This window comes from Tachysurus vachellii, chromosome 1, assembly GCF_030014155.1.
Source record: "Tachysurus vachellii isolate PV-2020 chromosome 1, HZAU_Pvac_v1, whole genome shotgun sequence".
In the NCBI taxonomy this organism is placed as follows: domain Eukaryota; kingdom Metazoa; phylum Chordata; class Actinopteri; order Siluriformes; family Bagridae; genus Tachysurus; species Tachysurus vachellii.
The window spans coordinates 7,238,690-7,264,605 of NC_083460.1; the positions used below are offsets into that span (position 1 = coordinate 7,238,690).

A 25,916-nucleotide genomic window follows, 5' to 3' on the forward strand; every position below is an offset into this window, starting at 1 on the left:
ACACTTTTTTTACTGAAATGTTTATCAGTAATAATCTCAGTAATAATGTGTTATTTTAAAAAAAGACTACAATTTTTTGACTAAAACCAGACTAAAATTAAAAGACTTTTAGTCGACTAAAACTTGACTAACAAAAAAAGATATGTGAATGACTAAAACTAACAAGGACATTTGGCACAAGACTAAGACTAAATTAAAAATAGGTGACGAAATTAACACTACATCACATTTTCTGTTTGTATGATGCAATATAAGGATAAGAAGAAGACGGTAAAGTTTTGGATAATATTACAGCTTATTAATGAACACCCATCTGGTGTATATGTACAGTAAGTACCTCGAAGCCTCCGAGTGTGAGGCTAACAGAGACGTCCAGAGGTGCGTTGACGACGCCTGCTACTGATTTGACCAGAGACATGAAGAGCAGAGGGAACCAGACAATGCAGATGAGCAGCATAACGATCATGCCACCCATTCCGTACTTCACCACCTTCTTCTTCTTCTGACCCCGAGGCTGAGGGTAACGCTGAAACACACACACAATGAAAAGGTCAAGAAAAATACACATGCATCTAATGTATATATGGTGACCTGTGATATGGTGCGCAGTGCTCATACACACACATTAACACGCTCATACACACTTAGGGTCCATTTCGAGCTCCCTGTAGTGTACAGATAACATATAAATAAGATGCACTTCAGTATGCTTGATATATTTTTATCTAGTGGATTATTGCTTCTCTCCTATGTTTTTATACCATGTTTTTCATGTCTCTCACCTTTTCAGACTCCCTCCAGCACTTGAGCACAAAGATGTGTGCGTAAATGTCCTCCACACAGATCCAGCTGGACAAGCTGAGCGTCGTGTCCGTCCATACCCAGTCCATCACGGCACGCAGCTCGGTCAGAAACGGGATCAAACGAAACCTTCAAGACACATTCCCAAGAAATTCCCAAGTGAATAGAACAGCAGGTGAAACAGACTCTTGCGGCAAATTTGACTCTTCTGTAAGAAGACGCAGTTCTTTACTGTATTTTTATAATACAGTGTACAGTTATTAAAGAAGATCTACAAAACTGCAGACAGGGAAGACTGTACAATTAGCTAAGAGCTAAAGAAATAAAATAAATACATTAGGAATAAACTGACCTGTCAATCAATAAAAAATGTCAATTTTAATGACTTATTGACTTAATGACCAGTTCTGTCGAACAGCTAAACCGCTCTTGAACATTCGTGCACTTCGTCTTAAAAGACTATACATTTTTCCTGCTGCAATGAAACAGCTGTTTGTGATTATTCTGTTCCTTTCAGTTCCTTATTCGTCAAGCAGCGGTTTCCTATGAATGTTTCCAGTAGCAATAAACCTAATCCTGCAAATGGCTGAAATGTTTTGGAGCATCTTTTTACAAGCGTAGCTGGAACTTATTCACGGCACCATTTCCTTGTAGCATTAAATTACTTTTCGATCTCCTTACTATGCTTTACTACACTGGAGAAGAAAAAAATGAAGTCAGGTTACATACTGTATAAGTGCTCATATAAACTGTCTTACTTTGCTGATCCTACACCCATAAGCACATCCTCAATCGATCAATCATTGTATTTCTCTTTGATCTGCGCTCACCCTTGAAAGAGAAAGAGGTTGACGTAGTTGTAGCTCTTGGTCAGAAAGTTGCCCAGCACTCGGGTGGGGTAACCGCAGCGGATCTGATAGGCTGACAGACCGAAGTAAATGCACTTCACGAAGTACCACAACTGGGCCACTGTGTTCTGGCTGAAACGCCTTGAAGAGAATACACAAGCAAGATATTTTTACTCTATTATCTATCATCATAGAATCTGCATATCCTGTGTGTTCAAGCCACAAATTGTGCATCTAGATGTCTACTACCTTTCCGTTATTCCTGGAAGGATGAAAAACATCCAGAAGTGGATACCGAACACCAGGATGACCTGGAAAATCACTTTGCCCATGACGGTTTTACGCAGGTACAACGCTCGGTCTACGACCATGGTGCCGAACTGGATCAACACCATCACCAGGAACGGACCTGGGACCTGATCTTCCGACAGCGAGGATGTGATGTCTGCTCCTCCCTGGTGTTTCTGAAAATAACATGAGTCAGATAAAAGAGATTACTAGAACGACAGTGGCTAATATTGACCGCTAATATTTTGCATATCGGCTCTCAAGCAGCATCAATGCTATTGAAGGTAGCCACCACACCGGTACGTCTACGGTGCTGTCACTATTTTTGGACATAAAACTTTTATAATATTTATTGTCAACTGGGATGTGATTTAATTCAGCCAGACCAACAAATGGTTTTTAAATGTGCGGTGATCTGAGAAAACCTCTCGCATGTTCCTGAAAAAAATCACTTTTTGCCCAAAATATAGCTTTTCTTTCAGTACCATTTATCTCTACTTTACACATACATGTATTTAACCATAACTATGACTTACAAATCTGCAGTTAGCAGAACAATACATAGCAAAAAATTACAAATAGCTGATCATTTCAAGGGTATCTCAGTCCCCCCATTCAAACAAATGTAAAAAACAATCAGTAGTTCAAATCGAAAGTTATGAAGGTACGGAGAAAAACAAGCTCATTCCCAAAATTGGTTGGAAAAAAAAAGTCTTTAAAAAGATACTGTGGAAAATCTGAAATACCCCAAAAGCCCAGAAGCCGAAGACGATAATGATGAAGTCAACTGTGTCTGCCAGGAACATTAGGACGTAGACGTCGGTCACTGCACTGTACTCAGGATGAATGAGGTTATAGAAGAACTGACGAATAGGGAGATAGATCTCTCTTCCTCTGACAAGAACACATAAAGGATAGAAATGACTAAATGTGTATACTGTACCATACACTGACCAAATGCTTCTTTACACACCATTATAAAGAACAAACTGGAATTTGTAAGAACAACTCTAATTGTAAACAGTTGAAATGTTGGATTGTTTGACTTGTTGGACTGTTTTCAAACACACTCTTACTTTTTGAGGAGAAAGACCTTGGCTTTGATGAGCTGCTCTCGGGCCTTCTCCATGATGAGCTCCTTGCGGCTCTTGGGTTCTACTCCAGCCTCGCTGCTTTCTCTTTGGCTGCTGTTCCTCGTGCTTGTGCTGCCTGGGGGTAACACAATATATTCAGTTTTGCAAAGAGAGTGCATATTATTGCACATTATTTTCATGTGCCTTGTAATTCGTTTTCTTTGAAAATTCAAGACAATAATACGTTGACAGTTTATGTGGAATTTTACGTAGTGCATAAATGTATTGAAGAATTTAAAATAGTATTTAGTATTTGTTTTTTTATTCCATGAATATTATGTCGTATATCTCATTTATTTAAGGATTTTATTTAAGAGTTTTCTGAATGAAAGGTTTCTGATAAAGCATATGTTCAGTTAGTGCTAAAATGGCATACACTAATGTAACCCTGTCAGGGATCAGCGCGGACTTTTGGACACGTGCGGTTGTTGTTATTGTCACGTGTCTGCCCCACCTTCGTCTGCTCCTCCCTGTCTCCACACCTGTTCCCCATCGTGTGATTGACTTGTGTGTGTATATATGTGATTCATTAGGTTAATTACGTTAGTTCCCCGTGTGGTGTGGATATGTTTGTTTGTCTTCCTCATGCATTAAACCCCTTTCATTTGAAGCTATCCTGTGTACGGGTCTGTCTCGATCCTTCCGTATCCGGGGGCCTGACAAACCCCTGAAATCAGACCTCTCACCTCTCTTGGAGCGTTGGGACGAATGCCGTGAGATGTACGAGCCTCCGCTGGAGCTTTTGCGCCGCTGGTATGTCCGCTGTTCAGGTTGGCGCATTTGCACTTGTTGGGCTTGTTCAAAATCTGTCGAACTTCCCAAGTTGAATTTCATAGAGCGAGGGGGTGAGCTCTTCTTTTTTGTCTCTGCTGGAACCACCACTGCCATTTTGTCTTCATCCTCAGACTCGTCACGATGTTGAGAGGTGTCTTTTTTTGTCTCTTTGGGGTCATCCTCGTCCCATAGACCATGGCACTAAAGAAGTGTTTGAAGGAAATATCACCAGAGTTGAAGATGAGTAACTGCATGTTTCAAAAGACATGACACTAAAGATTAAAATGAAGGGAATGAGAATGAATTCAGATAAGCACCTTGAGGATTGAGCGATGGAAGAAGAGGGCAAGCAGCTGAATGAGATCGTAGTGGACGTAACCGTCTTTTTTCTCCACGCCAATGATGTTAGGCGGGTGATACGGCTTTTTTTTGTCCACTTCCAGGTTCTGGTTGAAGGGGAAAAAGCTGAACTGGAAAAAGTATTTGATGACGATGGTAACCTAAAAAGAAATGATTGAGCTACATTTACCTACCATTAAAATGGAATTCAGTTCAGTGTATTAGTTAGCAAGACAAAGTTTAGAGCCCCAGCATCAGTGTTACACTTGCAATGAATGTACACAAGCAAATACCTTCTATGTGCATATTAAAGTGATAGAACTTAAAGAGGAATTTGCCTCGGTGTAAATGATGGCAGTCATCCAGAAGCGTTTGCTGGGCCGGGGAACCGACAGCATGGCCCACAGGAAGATGAGGATGGGTAGCACCAGTGTGGCCATGGAGGCCGAAATCATGTGGTTGAGGATGATGACCAGGTAGCAAACCATCTCTGAGTGAGCCACTAATAGGTTGTACAGGGCATAACATAGCAGCAGGCCCAGCGGCTGGGACTTGTAGAAGCGCTCAGAGCCATCCAGCTCCTCGTCATAAAACATTCTGTGAAAATACAGAAATATAAAATTTGGTTTAGGATTACTTCTCTCCATCGATTACTTTGTTTTTTAACAAAGTTTTTTGTTTTTTGTATTTAGCACAGAAATCACTATGGACCTTCACACCATTCTAAGACACCACTCCAGTCTAACAAAGATACTTGGTTAAATAAGGACGCTTGCTGCTTACTAAACACAACAGTGATGCCAGTCTTACTTGTTGAGCAGCAGCTCGCTAGCCGTGAGCTCGGTGGTTTGTGAAGGCAGCAGTCCATCGTCTGACAGCAAGTCTGATCTGCTGTCTGAGGTCATCAGCATGAGCTGCTTTTCTTCATCACTCTCCTGTGAGTCAACTGAGAGGCGATCGAAGCTTACTGCTTTGCTATAGCTGGGTGGGACATCTGCATCTGACGTGGTAGGGACATCTATATCTGGGGTGAAAAGCTGCCCACATTCCCTCTCTGCTGGCACAAGCTCTGGTTCTGAAGATTCAACCTCCTCCCTTCTGGGGCTTTGAGATTCACAATCATCCTCCAGCCTGTCCTGCTCCTCATCTTCCAGATCTTCACTTGTCCATTCGCTTTCTTCGGGGTTTTCTTCTTCAAGCTCCATTTGTTCTCCATGTTCCTGCTCCGATTCAGGCTCAACTGAGCTCCAGGTGCCTGTCTCAGCTTTCTCAACCTGTTCAGTTGTTTCTTTATGGTGATGTATTTGGTCTTGCTCGTCCTCCACCTCGTCAATGGTGTCGTTGGTACCTTGCCGTGAAAATAATGTGACGCACTGAGTGGCCTCGCTGTTAAAAACAAAGAACACACACAAAGACTGAGGCTGTTTAGTTCACACATAGTTTCACATAAGGGTTTTTTTTAATAAGGTAAATTGTAGTGTAATTTCCTGTCACGTTGACCTACATGTTGGTGCCTAACTTTATTCTAAGATGCCTAAGAGTTTCGCTTGTATCGTGCTTGCTTGTTTCATCACTTTGTGCTTACACTGCAGTATGAGATGAGTATGAGAGTCCAGTGTTTGAACAGGAATGTTATTATGACAGTATAGCACTGATGAATAGGAAGACATGCTCTAAGATTAAATTCCCTATGTGTTTGATAAGGCTGATCCAAAGGAGTGAAGTTTTACCTGTAAATACTTATGTAATAAGTCGTAAGTTAGTAATATAGTGCCATTTCCTACAGTACATGTCAATGACAATGTAATGCAGCAGTCTGATTGCTACCTGATCAGCAACTAACTATTATTATTATTATTATTATTATTATTATTATTATTATTATTATTATTAAAGGTATTATTTTACCTATAATTCACAGCTTAGGTTATCTACGATACAATAACTATAAAAATCTATCTTCAACCATTAAGATGTTCCGACCAGCAATGAAGTTAAACACAGTCCTTACTAGGAAGAGGACTGAAGTTGGACTGGTTACATGTTACGTTACGGATACGTTACATGTTATACATTGATATTTTAACTACACTCACAGGTTCAAGATCCCATATGAACTCAAATAGGTGAAAGTTAATCACCGCCTTAATATTATTCATTACACTGACATTAACTGCATCTTGTCTCACTAGGAAACCAGTAACCTAAGTGTGGTCATGAGAAGAGGAGAGGAGGATGAGTAATAGTGTTAAAGACCTGGAGATGTTGCTGCTGCCACTTTCTGCAGAGGAGTTGGACATGTCCATGCTGTACATTTTGCGTAGCTTGGGCCGAGCACGTTCGCTGGTTTTGGGCACATGTTGAGGAACATCGTCTAGATCGTCCAGCGTGGACTGGCGGGAGAAGAGCATGGTGGCCTCTGTGTATGCACTAGATGGAGATGGATGGAAATGTGTAAAAAAAAAAAAAAAAAAAAAAAGAATTGATGAATGGAATAATATGATAATATGATGTCCACTACGATGCTGTATTTATTGTCTCGCATAACTCATATATTTCAACTTACAAGCTATATAATCCTAGCAATGAGTTTAAGTGAGATGCTTAGATGTTAAGGAAACCCACAACATGTACCATTAATTAATATTAAATTCATACTAAAAACTATATAATGGACACACGACACATGGCTACTTAATGAAGCAGACTCCCAATTACATCGGACATCCTTCTATAAACATGGCATTAGCCTGTAAGCTTGAGGAATACAGAAATCTCTACCAATACCAAAATTTTTACCACTAAGACATTTATTGTGTTACTTTTGACTGAAGTTCCTTTTACCAGATTACCAGTAAAAAAATTTAATGTCAAATGTGTTTTGTGAATTAAATGTTATTAACTTGGATAGCGCCTTAAATGAAAAAAAAATAAACAAAACGTGCATTTCGGTAAAACATAAAATGCACAAGCATGTCAGACGTAGGGGCACGGTGGCTTAGTGGTTAGCACGTTCGCCTCACACCTCCAGGGTTGGGGGTTCGATTCCCACCTCCGCCTTGTGTGTGTGGAGTTTGCATGTTCTCCCCGTGCCTCGGGGGTTTCCTCCGGGTACTCCTGTTTCCTCCCCCGGTCCAAAGACATGCATGGTAGGTTGATTGGCATCTCTGGAAAATTGTCTGTAGTGAGTGATTGCGTGAGTGAATGAGAGTGTGTGTGTGCCCTGTGATGGGTTGGCACTCCGTCCAGGGTGTATCCTGCCTTGATGCCCGATGACGCCTGAGATAGGCACAGGCTCCCCGTGACCCGAGAAGTTCAGATAAGCGGTAGAAAATGAATGAATGAATGAACTTCATACAAAAATCATACACCATGGAAGTGGAAATTGAGTAGATTCTCCTAAACATGACATTATGTCAGGTCAAGGAGTGAGGTACATTTTGTGAATATAAAGCTGATCTGAACAAACCATGTAAGAAAGCCTGATAGAATGCAGTGATGAATGAAATGCTCGTGATCCTTTCCTACTACACCATGTTTTAATTGTTAACCGTTCTTCTATTGCATGATATTTCTATTGTACTAATGCACACAAACGGTGACACGGGAACACATATACCTGGACATGCTGTCTCGGGATGCCACAGAGTCCTGACTCTCTAACGTATATCCTCTGCGTCTGCGTCTGGGTTTCTGAGAGAACGAGACCGAGTCTTCCTCGCTGATCCGATCTAATCCGGACTCACGTGAAACGTTCAGACGCATCTGCTTCTGGTAGTACACGTGAATGCTCTCTCGTGATGGAACATTGCCCTGTGGGATCAGAGTATAAATGACCTTCTGCTAAGATTTTTTTACATGTTTAAAAAAAACTTTTATTTTTTCAAAAATTACCTGAGTGCAAAAATGTATAGACTTAGGTTTGAAATGTATGTTTAAATCTATAAAAAATAAAGAACGTTTTATGAATTCTTATTAGGTGTTTGTGCGTGTGCGTGTGTGTACTGTATCAGACCTTTTTGACCTCTCTGGTAAGCATACAGCGTTCAATGCGCAGTACGGTGGAAATGTCGATGTATTCTTTACAGATGCTGTTGATCCACACAGTCAGGCTCTCCAGAGTGGTCAGGAACAGCACCCAGGTAAACTTGATGATGTTGAAAACCCTTTTAATAATGTTGTCTGTGAAAAAGAAGGAGCATCATTGTACCTTAATAGTTGTGGAGATATTTGGATATTTAGAAATCTACAAAGACATAATCCATCATTACAGTGTGTAAATGTGAAGGTAGGTAAAGGCGATTCGAGAGAATGCACTTATACACATCTCTATAGTCACAACATGCACAAGAACCTTTAGGGTGGATGCTCCACATGAACAGATTTTAAAATTGTGTAGAATAATTGATAGCGTGAGGATTTCCGACAAGAGACATTTATACACAGATCTCTGTGTTCCTGAGTAAGAGAGCATTACGGTTCCTTGTAACGTGACAAGATGTGGGTCATTTTTTTTTGGTTCAGAGACTTGTGACGTAATGCTTGCTTATAGTTCGAGTAAATAATAACAGGAACTACTTTGTTTCGTGGACAAAACTTAAAAAAAAATGTACAATTATGACCTGCCATTATTTATTAAGTAAAAGTGCAACTCTTGGCAAATTGCTGTGGTATAAAAGGAATGAAATAATTTGGGACGTGCTGTTTTCATGCCGATCAAACTTGGAATTGAGTTTGAATTGTAGATAAAACAGAATAAACTAAAATTCTATTTCTAGCTGATTGAACAAAATAACGTAAGTAATAATCCAATAAAACGGTGCTTCACGTAAATGCATAAATTAGGACTGGGTTAAAGGTAATGAGCATTTAAACAGGGGTTTTGAATTGATACCTGGTCCTTCCTTCTTCTCCTCTTCTGAGCTCTGTTGTTCATCATCTCCTATTTCAATTGCAACCTGACCTGCTCTCACACACACACACGCACACACACACACACACACACACACACACACACACACACACACACACACACACACAGAATATACACTGATACTGCATAACAGTTTTACTATATTATGTTTTGTGTGTAAATTTTGACTCCTGATTAAGATTTGTATAATTCACCTTCCTCCTTGTCTTTCTTTTGTTTACGCCCTCTTCCGTATCTTTTCCAGAAATGGCGCCGCGCCTTAACCCGCTCCTTAAGAGCTGTTTTGGAGTCTGTGACCCATGCCTGATACACAAACTGTTGAGTAACACAAGTCACTATCAATTAATTGTAATGGCTTTAAACCACAGGGTTCCATTACTGGTCCTAGAGTACCAGAGGACTCCATGACCAAGACTGAGAACCTCTGCTTTACACAATAAAATAAAAAAACAACAACAAAAAAAAAGGCTTGAATAAGTTTCACAAAGTCACAAATCTCAAGCTTGAAGTCAAATAACCATTTCTTTTGTTCACCTTTAACATGATATCTTCTCAATAATATACAGTATTTCCAGATATTTAAATTATTAAGTTTTGGTTAAATATGGTTGTTTGAATTCAGCCTAGAAACAAACCAAGGTACAAAATGGTACAATTGCAGTATTGTTGCCCCGCCGGCAGACAAATAACTTTTGCAGTCAAAATTACAATTCAGTTTGAATTTGCTTTCATTTGTTTGTTCTGCAATGATGGCTAGTATACAGTGGGGCAAAACACAAAGAATGAACACAAATATGTACAAGACATGTACTTACTTAAAAAAACCATACACCTAACCCGAATACATACAGTATACAAACCGACGACGACGATGACATGGAAAACATGCTAACTAACCACAATATTTTACCAAAGCTTTTTCATTCCATGTTGCATCATCTAAGAAATTCATTTTGACATTTTAGTACCTTAGAAGCACAAATTCAACAGCATGGAGTGGAAAGGCAAGGCAATGTCAACATATACACATAAATCACAAACAAACACAACAGGCCAGACAAACACAGCATAGATTTAGGTGATACCTTGCCTGCCCTGATAAGATATTGAAGGATAGTTTTGGGCAGTTTTAGTATAGACCTGGGCAAAGCCACGACGGCAGAGGCAAACTTTCCGATTGCTCGCTGAGAAAGAAAAGTAGAAGCAGCCAGTGTCAGAGGGAGCATGTGGAAACTGAGGAGCACTGTACTACAGTTCATAATACTACTATGGATTTATCTACTGTTAGTACGCAGTGGTGAATCTAAACGTCTTTGAGGCCTGAAAAAGCACAGTTAGATTAAACAATACTCAAGCGTCAGCTCAGTATCAACTCTACAGTGCTGTAAAATTCAGATTTTTTTTGCTCAGTTATAAGGTTCTGATTAATTTTCTGTCAGCTTTCTATACCAACAACTTACACAGGAAGTTCCAGTGCACAGGATGTCCCATGAAAACATATTTAACAAACATGTATAATTGTTAATAAGGTGCGGATTGTGGAAGAAATCTCTGATAATCAGAGATAAAGCTATAACTTTTCTAACACAAAAAGTCTTCAGGACATTTTTACACTTTGCAGTTTCTGGTTAATATGACAAGGCTCATTTATTTGTCTTAAAAAAACGAGAAACTGGTGCTGCTAATAACATAAGTGATAAGACTAGGGTTGCAAAATTCCGGGAATTTTCAAGGCTGGAAACTTTCCATGGGAATTAACGGGAATATATGGGAATTAACGGGAATATATGGAAATAAACTGGAAATTTAAATAAAAATGCAGAGCTGCCTATAACAAGGAACTTAAATGTAGGTAAAAAAAATCTTGCAGCATAATTTTGTTTAAAACAAGATTTAATGCAATTTAAGTTGAATTTGTACCCTGTATTCCTCGGTCACTTGCACACAGCACACTGCTTACTGGAGGGCCATTGAGGCCAAACCCCCTGCATGTACTTGTATTCTTCCATAACATGCACAGTAACACTTTATTTTAGGATCATTTAACTAGTTGCTTATTAACAAGAATATTAATAGAATATTGGCTATTTATTAGTACTTATTAAGCACATATTAATGCCTTATTCTGCATTACCTTATTCTACATTCTTAATTGTACCCAATACCTAAACTTAATAACTACCTTACTAACTCTTAATAAGCAGTAAATTAGGAGTGTTATGACCAAACAAAATGTTTGTATATGATATAGTTTATATAAATTTCCCTAGATTTTCAAACAATTCCCATAAATTCCTGTCAATTCCCATAAATTCCCGTAAATTTCAATTAATTCCCGTAAAGTTTCCAATTTGGAATATTTCCAAAACTCCCCAGATTAAGTTCCCGTGGAAAGTTTCCAGAAATTTACCGGAAATATACCGGATACTTTCCACCCCTTTGCAATCCTAGATAAGACTAATACTGGAAGTAGATTAAATCTATAACATGTTGGCAAATGGCGGTTCTATAAGTGGACTAAAACAATTCAGGACATGATGTTGTTAGAAAATAATCAACCTAGGGGTAAGAACACCAACACTGTTTAGTGCCTTTTGCATCCAACTCTGTTGTTTATTGCTTATTTTCCGTATTTTTAATCCTCACCTCGATGTTGCACTACATACAGTAGACAAGACAATTTTTCTATTTTGGGTCATTTTGGACACTTTGTTCTGTTTGAAAACATTTAACATTATGGAAAATTGCAGAGAGAAAAGACTGAATGAGTAAAATCTAAGTGCTGGCATTAAAGAGAATCATTCCTATACTGTAAAGGTCACATCTTCTCACCTGGAATGCTGATTTCTTGGGAGGTTCATCATCTTTTTTCTCTTCTTCCTCCTCCTCCTCTTCGCTGTCAGTCTCAAACAGGTAATAATCACCACTCCTCACCACTAAAAGAAAGAATAATCATTCGCTCTACAGCACAGGCCACGTGGGCGATGGCGGAGAGCAACAAGCGTGTATAGGGTATAAGATGTTTATCGTAAAGATTTGCACAATAGTTTAAAATGATTGTATTGCACGAATCCCTGACTGACGAACCAGCCAACACAGGATCTGATCATAACACTCAGAAACAATGGATTTTCAGCCAGGGATGGATTACAAAGAAGCCTTGAACCAGATATACCACAGTGTACACGCAAAATGTCGTACGATCGTGGTGATTTTAATAACACTATAGACACTACACAACAAATCTTTCAAAAAGACATGAAAATGTTAAAGCAAGTGAAAAAACAAGCACAGGTTTTGAAAGACATTAAGACAGAAACAGAGCCTGGCATAGTAAAGAAGATCAAATTTCTTATGAACTAGATAAGATCAAAACAGCTATCACTAACTAACCAAGAAGGACAGCATCGAAAATGAAGCAGGGATGGTTAATGGTTCGAAACAAAAACAGACCAGGAACATTTTATCCCCTGTGTCCTGTCCTGTTTGCACTGTAGGACAGGAACTGGAGTAGGGAAACTGCCTTGTGTCCTTGAACAGAACAGCCACAATGGAGAGGGTTGTTCGGGTGGGAGTGTTGAAATAGGAGCGTGAACAAAAAACACGAGCATGTAGAAATAAAACTTCTGTGGATGAAGGACAGAAATAATAAATGCAAACTAGAAGAGCACAGAGATGAACTGCTCAGCATGATGCAGCAGCAGGTTTTAAATGAACAGGTGAATTTGTGAACTTACTCACACGTATTTCACCATGTTGAAGAGAACGTCTACCTACTAACTTAAAGGTTAGTTTTCGTTCACTGCTGGCGTTAACATTCTGAGTAAAATAACATTGGGAATAAAACAACACCATACAATTTAACTGTAACCTGTCAGCACTGATCAGTTCATTCAGAGCTGTCTCTGTGAAAGAGAGAGTTCCCAGCCATAGTTCTCTGTGTTTTAAAGGAAACCAGACTGGAAAGATGGACTCTCTATTTCTTTTGATGAGGGTGAGATAAATTGAAATCACGGCAGAGATCCGTTACTGTGGGCTCTAGGGACCAGGCCAATTGTTTTAACCAATTGATGTCACTACAAGCCAAGGACTCAGTACCACCCAGGTATTAGCATTTTCCCTGTCATTAGATGCAATATGGTGTATATCTATTTAAGGCTTTAATTATTCCAAGGGTAAACATGAATCTTTTATTTTTAAATGTAATTATTTGTATATATTAATTTTTTTTTCTGCCTGTACAATATAAAATGAATACATATTCACAGTGCCTTTCATACTGTAGATATTCGCCCTCCTTGAACTATTTCACATGTAAGTAGTGTTAGAAAACAGAAAACTGAAATTGACTTAATTGGATTTTTACCATGATTTACACAATATTAGTGTCACACAAAGCGTAATTAAACAAAAAGAGCAGAAAATGTTGGTTGCATAAGTACTCGTCCTCTCAATAAGCACTGAACTAACACTGAATCTGAGTGGTGAAATGTTATTGGACTTCAAGGCAAGTTATAGTTACTCATAAACTCACTTGGTTCAAGAGATCCTTGGGTCAAAGGTCAAAGATCGATTTTGTAATTGTATCATCAAACTTGAGACTGGACACTGTGTTAAGGGATAAGCAGAGCTGTCAACTTGTCAGATTTGGGACCAGTTTGAACTTCCACAACCCAGAACCCATGGACTTCTACAATGTACTAAGTGAGGTGTGAGACACTGATATTGAATGGACCATCTGCAGGATCTTGATCGTAGAAGCAGGAAGAATCTGTTGCAAGAAGGCTGCTGGTGCCCGTCATACGGCCAGGCAGTAGCCATAGGACATGCTGATGTACACCAGTGGTGGGGGAAGCCATCAATTTGAACAAAGTAGTCTTCTGAGCAATGCTCATGAAGGGCTCTCCTCACTCATTTAAGAGGTATGTGAGAAGAAAGCAGAAGCCAGAAGATCAGCCATGGAGGAGTTTGTAGAGAAAAAAATGACTTTTAGATGGCCTCAGTAATGTTCTAGCTAAGCATGTGATGTTGAACGCATTAGACAAGGTTGGGTTTGTTTTGTTAACTTGTCTCTTCAATTTGTCATAAAAATCTGGGGCAGTGCCTATGGACTGGGAATGACAAACTGGTATAGTGAGATAGTTCTGGCACCTTATAAGGATGCCCCAATACTCCTCACACAGTAACTGTATCAGGTGTGTCCTTCTGGACAGAGACGCTTCTCAGCTTGCTGCACTATGACCCTCACCCAGAAAATTGGAAGGACAACGAATGAATCAACGTCAATTAATGGATCAAAAATAGGCATCTTCTTAGCTCTTAGGTTCTGTCAGACAGGAAAAAGACTGTGACGGAATATAAGTTTTCAAATCTTTTAAAATGACTTGTAAAGTAGATTGAGATCATGTGGCACTTTATTTGTGCAAATGTGGACTACACTTGAGGGTGTAGAGTTTGCATGTTCTCCCCGTGCCTCGGGGGTTTCCTCCGGGTACTCCGGTTTCCTCCCCCGGTCCAAAGACATGCATGGTAGGTTGATTGGCATCTCTGGAAAATTGTCCGTAGTGTGTGAGTGCGTGAGTGAATGAGAGTGTGTGTGTGCCCTGTGATGGGTTGGCACTCCGTCCAGGGTGTATCCTGCCTTGATGCCCGATGACGCCTGAGATAGGCACAGGCTCCCCGTGACCCGAGGTAGTTCGGATAAGCGGTAGAAAATGAATGAATGGACTACACTGTATTAATTAAATAACTTCTGATGACAACAGTTTTGAGTTTAACAGTGACATGGATGAATAACATGGAAAGTTTAACAGTGATATGGATGAATACTTATGCAACTTAAAGTATACTCATTCCCCTACTTAAATGTTATGTTCTATTTTGTGTAGAGTCATGAAATACAATCCTAATTGAGTCAATTTTAGTTCTAGGTTGTAACACTACAAAATGTAGAAAAAGTATTGAGGGACATTCATTCTATATTACAGTATAAATACACAGCCAATTCCAGATTTATTGGCACCTTTCAAGAAAATGGACAAAATGATAAAATATTATAAATATTTAAAAAATGATTCCCCTCAAACAATTGTGGGAAAAGACAAACTTTTCTTTAGTATCTTCTGTACTTATTTTTTAATAGTATTTTATCTTAAATTCATGTGTGGCAAAATGTTACCAGTAAAGAATAGTTAAACTAAAAAAAAAAAGTTTTAAAACAAAATTGCACGGTGTTCTAGTTTTAAGAACTAAAAGAATAAATGCACAAGTGAGTTGCACAAGTAGTTGTTGTCCTTGTAACAGATTTTCATAAAAATTTCAAAGCTAAAAGTTTCATGTTTTATATTGACTATTAGGTGCCCATCTAAATCAAAGTATCACTGATAAAAGTGCTGTCTAGGTAAATCTTCGGCATGGTTTCATGGCAAAAATCCGAACTTCATGTGGTAGCCCACTGGCTGTAAAATATGGAGGCGGGACTTTTTTGAGGCTGGTGGTCTGTTGGCTCTGAGGATTGATGATCTTCTGCCTCGGAGGACTGATTTCCATGCTGTAGATAGAGTTTTTATAACAGCCATTTGAATTGTTTTTAATCTGAACCCATGTAAAAAAAAAACTGTGGTCTGAATTTACGAAAGCTTGCTATAAATGCTTAAAGAGCATCTTCCTGAGACTAGAGTTGTGCATCGATACTGCTATCCCGCAGGATGCAACAAAAAGGTCGCCCGGGCGGGAGTTTTACGTTCATGCGAGCACGAGCAAGTCGGATATGAGGCTTGCAGGACAAACATGTTCATGCGCAGTGCATTTACAGCCTTCATTCATTCCGCCCTAGTAACTGCCTGGTCAGGGGTCAAGTGGTTTAAAATTTAGCTTGTGGTGTTGATATATTTTGGGAAACAAAGTCAAATAAATCGATTAGTCGGGTACAAACAGAAATAATAACTGCGTGAGCGGGATTAAAAAAACAGTCCCGCGCACATCTCTAGTTGAAACTAATCATGAACTGGAGTGATGTAACTGAGGTTGTGGAACTGTCAGAGCCAGAATTCACACAACATGATGACAGTGCTGGCAATTTTATCCTTTGTTTTTTTCTCCAGTGTTTTTTCCAGGGTCAACAAAAATACACTACTAAAAGAAAACCTTAACGTTTGAACTATATAGCATACACACGTTTAATTTATTCATTTTGCACTTTGTCATGAAAGGTGTCAGTAATTCTGGAGCTGTCTATATTTTCTTATAAGCCTTAAATAGATTCAGGAGAAGCATAAGGCCTGGGTGATTTGAGTTTGCTGATTGGTCGGTCTCACTGAGCCCTGGTGCAGTATGGGAATCATCTGAATTCTGGTCAAGGACACAAGGAACACTCAGAGCAGAGGAAATTATGATAGTAAACCTACTGGAAGCATGGTCAACCCAAGGCCTCCACCACTGCTTTTTTTTGGCCTTGGCTTTCTCTTTCTCTGCTCCTACAATAAAATGGTGGCAAGATCATTAATATAACTGAATAAAAAATGAATCACACATACAAGTTAGTGTATTTTCTTGTGTCTAAGGTGCAAAATTCTATAATGACATATGATGAAGCATTTTTACAGCACAGAGATTTTAAAATTTCATTCTTGACCTAAATCAGCCTATATGAAACTGGTCTACAACCAGTTTAAACATATTATCCTTTACTTCAGATGTGTTTGTCGTACCATCGTCATCATCGTCTTCACCAGCATCAGGTGGAATTAAGGTCTGGTTGTCTATAGACTCCTGGGTCAGACTCAGCATCTTTTCCTTCCCCTTCTTAAACTTCTGCTGCCGGGTCTTAATGTGGTCCATCCTGGGTTAAGGCATTCACATGAATCAGCAGATATGATTCAGATGTCTTTCTTATTTCTTTTCTAACATATCAGGGGAGGTGGTAGCCTAGTGGTTAAGGTGTTGGGTTACCAATCGGAAGGTTGCCAGTTCAAATCCCAGGTCCACAGTGCTACCACTGCTGGGCCCCTGAGCAAGGCCCTTAACCCTCTATTGCTCAGTTGTATAAAATGAGACTAAATGTACATAAGTCAGTCTAGATGAAGGGTGTCTGCTAAATGTAATGGAAACATATTATTCTTTGAATTCCAAACATTTGGTGATGCAAAGTCCTTCTATTCTTTGTGCAATAATAATTTTTCAATGTCAACTAGTTTTTAATGATCCAGCCTAGTGCATATTTGATGCCTTATTTTGTTACAGAATTAAGAAATTGGTTGGTTAATACATGATTTCAAAGGCAAGAACTAGGTAAACTTCTGCTCCAGGTATAGTGTGTATATGTGATGATTCTCACTGTCTCTTGAGCTGCTCCATAGATTTATTCTCCTCCTCCAGTCGAGCTCTCACTGCCTTTACTATAGATGCTTGGAACAGCTCTGCTCCTCTGAGACACACACACACACACACACACACACACACACACACAGAGCAATGGAATAACAAAAAAAAAAAAGAGGTTGCATTTCTGTTGCTTAAGTGAAAAAAGTTTTTTGGAAACAGAACATTTACTGTATGAATAATGACCAGTTAATGTGCAACTATCATTTTGGGATTTAACAAAAAAAATTCTTGAACCAGACTTGGAACAACAAACAGCTATTAGATTTTAGAAACTGTGAATTCCTTTTTTTTTTTTTTTTTTTTTGGCTGGTTCTTCTTTTTCGTGTCGTCTTTCAGGTGCATAAATTTAACTGAGCAGACTCTTTCACAACCTGGCAAGAACACTGTGTAGAAGATAAGTGAAAAATACTAGTAAGGTTTTCCTGTTAGGAAATTTTTAGTAGGCTTTATCCAACATATTTCATTTGATTAAGAATAACTGTTCTTTAAGAGGAAAGAAATGGGATAGGAAGAGTAAATATAAGATGTTCTACTAAATGTTAACACAATTACAACGGTTATATCGCATATGCCTGGTGTTGCTGGATTGTGCAGTGGATGAATTTTAGCTCAAAATTTTGCCCAATATATTTTTAAAATGGTCTATAAGATGTTTTAACTTAAAAAACACGAGACAAAAAATGTATTTACTCATAACAATGTATTTACTCATAAAATTTTTTTTTTTAATTATTGTTAGCCTTCTAACCTCGCCTTGGCTCACATAAGATAATTACGAAGTTTGAATATGGATGTTTTAATTGATACCTTTCCTTATATAGTGCACTTTACACTTTAACACCGATGTTGGTTACTTGCCAAGCTTCTGACTGCAAACATTCCAAACGGCTGTTAAATTATCCATTATGCACACTGTCGAGGTCACATTAGACAGTTTAATGTTTGAATACTAGTTAAAAAATGGGAAACAGCCAACATAAAAAAAATAATGAACCTTATTTCAGCAGTGATTGCTGTGTGAAGAGTGATAATGAGGTCAATGTTCTTAAACACGTTTTACCTAGAAGCCAGAATCTGTCCAGCGCGTATATCAGCTACAACATGCAGGAAGTAGTAGCTCATGAAGACACGTCTCTGTAGCAACAGGAAGCTGAAACAGATGCTGTCCCAGATGATTCCTGCTTCATCCTTAGGCAAGTCACAGACAGCACTAGAGACTGAACACACACATGGGCACACACATACTGTATATAACATTTCACATCAGATAATCTTTGGATCATTTATGATCTAAAGTTCACCCTAATATCTAATATCTAATAGCCTTGTGTATCAGAGACTAAAAAAACAGACACCTCAAAGAAATTTGTGCACAACAATCAGCTATTGTCTTCTGGTCAATTGAATAATGTCATACCACATGCATGTGGAAACAACAGCATTTACTGATTTTATCCATGACAGTACACGTAAACACTTGCTGAGTGAATTTATACCAAATCCAGATTTCATTAAGAAAATCTTGATGGTTGGGTTCATTGGGACAAAGTACCAAGAGGTCTGTACCTGGCAGGTCCTCATAGTCATTGATGGTGCAGGCCAGACTCAGCAGCTGGATCAGCCAGCAGCAGTTCACCTTCAACTTGTTGATGTAGCCACAGGCAAGAATCTGGGCAAAGCAACCATGAGAACCACACTGATAATGTAGAAGTGGCATTAGCACCATATTTTACTCCAAAGCAGTGCCTGCACAGATGTTGCAATGCTGTGCCAATTGTGTGCAATTTGATGCGATGTGGTGTTAGAACATATGACCAGATACAGAGCGAAACAGACACCCAATCAGAAACTGAACATTGTATGCCTCATTTCATGTGAAAACCGGGACAAAGCAACCCTTAACAAATACAGCTGGGCAGCTGCAGGCGGCAAAGCACTGGGAAGTGCTAGAAATAAGTGAAATATCAATGAACACCTGGTTAACTATGCAACAAACTCAAAAAGCGTGAAACAAGCCATTATTTAAAGTAGCCAGACGCTGGCTGTATTTACCCAATCATGGTTTTTGACACTGTAAATTTGCAGAACCTGTGCAGTGCAACACGCTAGGTTATGAATACCTGGGGTTAAAGTATGAATAATGTAAAATGTGAATTAAGTTCATTCAGTATTCTGTTTACTCAGGGTTTAGAATAACCCTGGGGTAATTGTTTCAAGTGTGTCCTAGAAATATGAGTCTATTAGCCTTAATGCCTCCTTCTGCCTCAGTCACTAAAAAGTGTTCTTTATGTTAAATGACAAAATAGTAATGGAAGTTACAAGCTTTTAGCCTTAAGATGAGTAAAAAACAAACAAACAAACAAACAAATACTGATGTGTCTCACAGAGAAGACGTTCTTCATGGTGATAACGAAGACATTGTAGGCTATCAGGAAGTCCCAGAAGTGCAAGATCTTTTTGATGGGTTTGAGCAGCAGCTCCCCGCCGAACAGCAGGAAGTAGAAACACGCCACCAGGTAGCCCATGCAGAAAATACTGATGCGTGTTGTACCCGTGATGAAGATGATGGTCAAGACAAACCAGAACAGGTAGCTGAAAATGATCACCTTCAGCATGTCCAAATATGACCTATAAGACACAGGGTACCACTTCAGAAGAGCCAGCAGAAAATTCTGAACTGTACCAGTATCAAATGTGCTGTATTATGTGTTACACACAATGTCTGTAACTAGACATGTTGTATTCATGAATGCAACATGCAATGTTACATAAATGCTGCAGTCTCGTGTGTCCGTTTTATTCATTTGGTATGATGATATTTAAACGCCTTTTTCTGACACTGATGCCTGAACAGTATTTAGTAAAGGTTCTAAATCTTACTACGCAGCTAATAGTAAACACGTGCTATACTGTCAGAGGAACCGATGTTTCCGAGTACATGTACACATATATACTGTACATATACAGTATAAAGGAAGCGAGCGCTCACCATATGGGCTGTAAAAGCTGGTATGTATGGATCTTCATTATCTGAGTGCACTCTAGACCTCTTACCCACCTGGGTGTGTGTTACATCACTCCACACATTACCTCTCACAGCCACTCAGAGCTGTGTGTGGAAACACTGATAGCTAAATGTAGGTCCCACTACTCAGCCTGTATTAAGGGCTTTGATGAAAAGATACATACAAGTGTTGCTGATGGGTCAGAATGGACAGATTCTTATCTCCCTCTAACTCTCACTCTCTCTCTCTCTCTCGCTCACTTTCTCATTTCCTCACCGATCACCTTGTTGAGACAACAATTCACTTTGTACATAAAAGCTGCTTATTGAGTTATAGAGAAAAAAAAGCATATGATCGAAAGTGAAGGTTGGCTACAGTCAACATTCTCCATCTGTAACCTGATCTGTGGGAGAAGAAACTGGGAATGAGAGGACAGGAAGGAAGGAAGATAAGAAGGAAGGATGTATGGATAGATGGATGTGGAGATTTTGTGCATACTTATTTTGTGCATTTTGTGCATTCGTAGAGTCAAGCCAGGGCACGGAAAAACTTTGATAACACAATCTATTTATTTGAACATTGCACAAACTAAGAATTACGGCCAGCTTATAGGTTTAGGTTCCAAAATAACTGTGTCAACATTTTTAAAGCCTAAAGCGCTATACAAGTAAAATAGAATTGAACAGCGCAAAAGCTCTGGTGATTGTTTGGTCCACCATATCTCTCTCAATTACTAGCATCAAGGTACACAACTTAATACTGCTAATTTAAAAGAAAAGCACTATGTGTGTGTCCATGTTAGCACCTGCAGTGTATAAAGTCTGGGACGGGGTTGTGTACGCTAAACGAGGCAGCATCCAGATCTCGGCAGATCTCTACGTTTTCTCCAGCCATCAGACGGACTGCTGCTTTATTCTCCTCATCAAACACCTGTCGCTGCAACGACGCACTCAGCAGCAACATAAAGTCATCTATAACAGAGAAGAGAAGGAATGAATACGGGAAAGGCACAATTGTACTTCTGTGAAAAATTTCGTCCTTTCAGTTTATTATAATACTAAAATACTATAGTAGTTATCAATGGTTTTAATCACAACTCACAGATGAGGAACTTGGGGTTTGGTTTTGTGCGAAAATCAGGCAGGTAGAGCCACTTAATGACATTGGAATCTGCTGAAGAGTTAGGGAATCTCCAAGGGTAGTCTGCAAAATGAAAAAACATGTCAAGTCAGTTCCATTCAATTCAATTTTAACTGTTTTATTTATGTAGAGCTTTTAATAATATTGTCACAATGCAACCGTACAATATCTTCATGTATTATATATTAGATTTTTAATACGTAAGCCAAAGGAGACAGTGGCAAGAAAAAGCTCCCTGAGGTGACATAAGGAAGAAACCTTGCGAAGAACCAGACTGGGAAAGGCACCCATCCTTTTTCTGGATGACACCCAGTAGTGGGATTATAAATAATTGCATTATACAGGTGTAGAAGTGGTGTAGTAGGATGTTCACTAAGAACATATTTTGAAGAAGAGTCCTGAGATGAACACAGGACAGCTTTTATAAGTATGTACAGTAGAAGGTTCTTAGGTTTATAGTATGCAAGATTCATTTATCCATTGATCAAAGTGTGTTTTCTTTTCTTTTTGAGAAGTGTAGATCTTTAGGACATACAGTACAGGAATTAAAGCAACAGGATCAATCAGGTAGATCCAAAGGGTGGGAGGATGGAAGTGGTGCTGTGTCAAGATCTAGCCGCAGGAGCACATGTAGGCCATGACAACCAAACTTTGCTGAGCCACAGAACTCTACTGAAGGGTCCGGTTGATGGGAAGTAAACTGATTACAAAAAACTGCTAAATAAATGGAATACTTATTTTTTCACATATCGATGCTATTGGTCAGTCCCCACGTGGGTCTGTTATTTTTACAAGTTATTAACCAATCTAAAGTCTTGAAAATAGCTTGAGCGCAAATCTCATAACTCCATTGGACACTTCAACTGTCCACCTCTTCCTCACTCCGCGGGAGAGCTTCGCGGCATATTTCTCCTCAAGAAGAGTCGCAACGAATCAACACGTCTTCTGAGGTAAATGTCTTCAAAACACTAGGCTCAAAGAAAAAAAAAATCTTGACCCCCGCTAGTTCTGGTGCTCGTCTGAGGACAGGAATTTAGCGCAAGACAATCCACTGCAACGCGGACTAAACCCTGTGCACTGCAGATACGGTACGGTGTTTTTTTCATTTCCTGAAAAATAACGGTTTTGGAGATACGAGGATTCTGCCCGACAGCGACGACATGTTACAGCCATGTTACATGTAAACTGACTACCATATCAAGTCCTTCAGTCTAAGGTAGCGTTCTACAAACATCTATACACAGACTGACTGCATGGACACACTCAAGCTCACCTTTACATGCTGCTGGAGGGATGCCTATACAGACAAAATACTGAAAGGTGATCATGCAGGCCAGGAAACAGCAATATTTAGGCCAGATCTCAGCAATGGCCTTTCTCCTGCGCCGGTACATCACTGCTGCCAGAGCAAAGGCATGCAGCATAGAGTAGAAGTCCATGCGCTGGCCAATAACATTCACCGCCAAAAGGAAACATACCTGAGATGAGAAATGAAGCACACAGATTGGGCAGGATAAAACAAAACATTTTTCATATCATGTCATTTTTGCATCAGAAGGAACTATTTGTTGAAATAATTTAATAATCCATCGCTGCATCCAACACACCAAAGTGTCTGATTCCATATAGTAAAGTTGCTGGAACAGTCGAACTGTTGGTGACCTACCTCTACCCCAAACTTGTAGAAGAAGTAGTTGATGAAGTATTTGGCACAGCTGATGATGCCGTTATCAAGGTGTTGACGAGTAATTTCATGGAAAATTGTTCTAAAAGGAGGAGGAGAGAGCTTGTTCCGTAGCCGGAAAAACTCCTGATGCCTGTAGATGGTTACCTCAAATGCCAAGATCGCCAACATCAGCAAATTATTCTGGAGGAAAGACAGCATCAATAATGTTGCACGGTTAACACTCAGCCTTTATAGAGCAGACGTCATGCTAACATAACACATGAAATTACTAAATAGACAAATACATCAGTGACACCAAACATGGCTTGGTTGATTGAGTGAATCCTTTAAATTTTTTTCCCTATCCATTCCTTTTATTAAATGAATCACGCTTTCCAGTATCCAGTGAGAACAAGGAGACAGAGAAATGTGTACGGCTGTTCATTATATAGTCTGACCTAAAGTGTTCCACATAAAGATGTTGTTATTGTTTCATTTTTAATCAGCACTATCACAGTTTTTCATCCTCAGCTTTTTCTCCTCCGTAAGTGTATATGACGCTCGTCATATTTCTTACATCTTTACATAATTTGTCTCCTCACCCGTAGATTTGGCAAAAGAGACTGGAACTTCACCAGTCCAACCCAGTTTGCAGGGTCCACTGGCTTCTCGTACAGCAAAGAGCTCTCCATGTACTTCCGCTGATCTTGTGTGTAATTTATAGGCTAACAGAAAATACGAAGATACATCCGTCAGATACTGAATATGAAAATCTCAGACAACGAGTGTTATTAGACATGAAATTAAATAGCTTCATATAACCGTCTAAAAACGTTCACACACCATTGTACAATTACTTGAGTATGTTTCTGGGGTTATTGACTCTAGCTGGTACAACATTTTGCAGATGATGATAACACAAGTCCATACAGTGCAGATGCTGGAGGACAAATTTCGGAACTGGCCATAGGGAAGAGCGAAGGCCCATGAAGCCAGGAACACCCAGTTCATCAGAGACACCTGCAAACATCAGTTTACATTAATCAGACCGACCCTTCATGCTAAAATGGCGTTAGTCTATATGAGAAGTACAGGGTATATAAGTATATAACACTTTCTATCTTTCTAAGGCAGTTACATTTGGACTAAAAGGGAACAAAGTGTAGAAAATATAAAAAGACAGACAGTACGAATGGCTTATTTGAATCAGATGAAGTAAACGACTGCGGTTACCTCAGTAACAGACACCAGGATGATGTATGAAGACACTATCTTGATGACATGGATCTCTAGAAGCCACCAGATGAAAAGCTGCAGTTTATGGAAGTACTCCAGAAACTTCAGGAACAGCACAGTTAGACGGTCCATCACCAGGTGCCACTTATTTTTCAGATCTACAAACAGAGTGAGTTTAGGATTAATGCAGGGCTCTCAAGTTTTGAAGACAGGCAAGCGTGACAAAAAAGCGTGAAAAAAAAAAAAAAAAAAAACAATAATGGGGGAGTTGTTGTTTTTGGAAAGGATCACTGACCGCAAATTAACCAAATACAAAGTATTCGTTTAATTTCCATTTATTAATTTATGTGTGTGTGTGGGTGTGTGTGTGAGAGAGACAGAGAGAGAGAGAGACAGAGAGAGAGAGAGAGAGAGAGAGAGAGAGAGAGAGAGAGAGAGAGACAGAGAGAGAGAGAGAAAGAGAGAGAGAGAGAGAGACAGAGAGAGAGAGAGAGAGAGAGAGAGAGAGTATGACTGGTGTTGTTTATTGTAAGTGTTTGTTGCCTTTATCATTTGTAATGTTGCTCCCATATAAAACAGTTCAGCTCAAGCCCAGACATTTTTAGGGTCATGATTGAGGACAATGTCCCGTCCAGAGACAAGCTGTTTCGTGTTGAGGTTTTGTTCAAAACGACCATCTAAATTACCCTCGCTAATGATATGTTTTTTTAATATGCATTAAATCTTACCCAGATACAATAGTGATATTTTCTGATTGACTGATAAGTGTCAGGCTCGACTAAGAACTGAGACGCGCTTGATTCCTGCCCGGTTCCATAGAGACCATAGAGACAGCGGTGCGGACAGATACATTTTGGGCGATGTGGCATATTAAATACTGTATATGATAAATAGTACGTTTTTCTGTGTGGGAAATACGATGTGTGGCGGGAGAGCGTGACAAAAGACCCAAATGCGTGACTGTCATGCTCAATGCGTGACACTTGACAGCCCTGCTAATGTAAACTGTCGAGCATGAAAAATCCTTCTGAACATTTAATTGTTGCTCTTTGCTTCATGCAAAGTGATACCTTGTATGTACACAGGGCCATTTTAATCGCTGGCAAAGTCCATAAAATACATCAATATTTATGTGGAACATGTTCCTCATATTCAGAGTCCGGTCCAGAATTCGGTAAGTGGAATTTCAGAGTGGCCAGAGGTTGTCAGACATTTCTTGAGTAGAAGTGTCATTGGGTTTTTCATTCATTCATTCATTCATTCATTCATTCATTCATTTTCTACCGCTTATCCGAACTACCCCGGGTCATGGGGAGCCTGTGCCTATCTCAGGCGTCATTGGGCATCAAGGCAGGATACACCCTGGACGGA

The 25,916-nt window shown here is 39.4% G+C and overlaps 1 protein-coding gene across 1 annotated transcript in view; it reads right to left on the bottom strand.

Annotated features, from left to right (window-relative positions):
* Positions 1-25,916, bottom strand: part of LOC132846117 (piezo-type mechanosensitive ion channel component 2) — a 48,613-nt gene that overhangs the window by 5,295 nt on the left and 17,402 nt on the right. Inside the window, exons 15-44 of the mRNA XM_060870661.1 lie at positions 24,543-24,703; positions 24,153-24,329; positions 23,912-24,034; positions 23,310-23,510; positions 22,917-23,121; positions 21,605-21,706; positions 21,309-21,474; positions 19,883-20,126; positions 19,065-19,167; positions 18,559-18,715; positions 17,452-17,541; positions 16,826-16,956; positions 16,523-16,591; positions 11,949-12,052; positions 10,202-10,300; positions 9,311-9,431; positions 9,078-9,146; positions 8,199-8,365; positions 7,803-7,996; positions 6,440-6,613; positions 4,994-5,569; positions 4,522-4,780; positions 4,162-4,344; positions 3,757-4,045; positions 3,014-3,146; positions 2,684-2,831; positions 1,899-2,113; positions 1,632-1,790; positions 783-930; positions 338-526 (exon numbers count right to left, since the gene is read on the bottom strand). Coding sequence (XP_060726644.1) covers positions 338-526; positions 783-930; positions 1,632-1,790; positions 1,899-2,113; positions 2,684-2,831; positions 3,014-3,146; positions 3,757-4,045; positions 4,162-4,344; positions 4,522-4,780; positions 4,994-5,569; positions 6,440-6,613; positions 7,803-7,996; positions 8,199-8,365; positions 9,078-9,146; positions 9,311-9,431; positions 10,202-10,300; positions 11,949-12,052; positions 16,523-16,591; positions 16,826-16,956; positions 17,452-17,541; positions 18,559-18,715; positions 19,065-19,167; positions 19,883-20,126; positions 21,309-21,474; positions 21,605-21,706; positions 22,917-23,121; positions 23,310-23,510; positions 23,912-24,034; positions 24,153-24,329; positions 24,543-24,703 — 5,156 coding nt within the window. The remainder of the gene's footprint in view (positions 1-337; positions 527-782; positions 931-1,631; positions 1,791-1,898; positions 2,114-2,683; positions 2,832-3,013; positions 3,147-3,756; positions 4,046-4,161; positions 4,345-4,521; positions 4,781-4,993; positions 5,570-6,439; positions 6,614-7,802; positions 7,997-8,198; positions 8,366-9,077; positions 9,147-9,310; positions 9,432-10,201; positions 10,301-11,948; positions 12,053-16,522; positions 16,592-16,825; positions 16,957-17,451; positions 17,542-18,558; positions 18,716-19,064; positions 19,168-19,882; positions 20,127-21,308; positions 21,475-21,604; positions 21,707-22,916; positions 23,122-23,309; positions 23,511-23,911; positions 24,035-24,152; positions 24,330-24,542; positions 24,704-25,916) is intronic.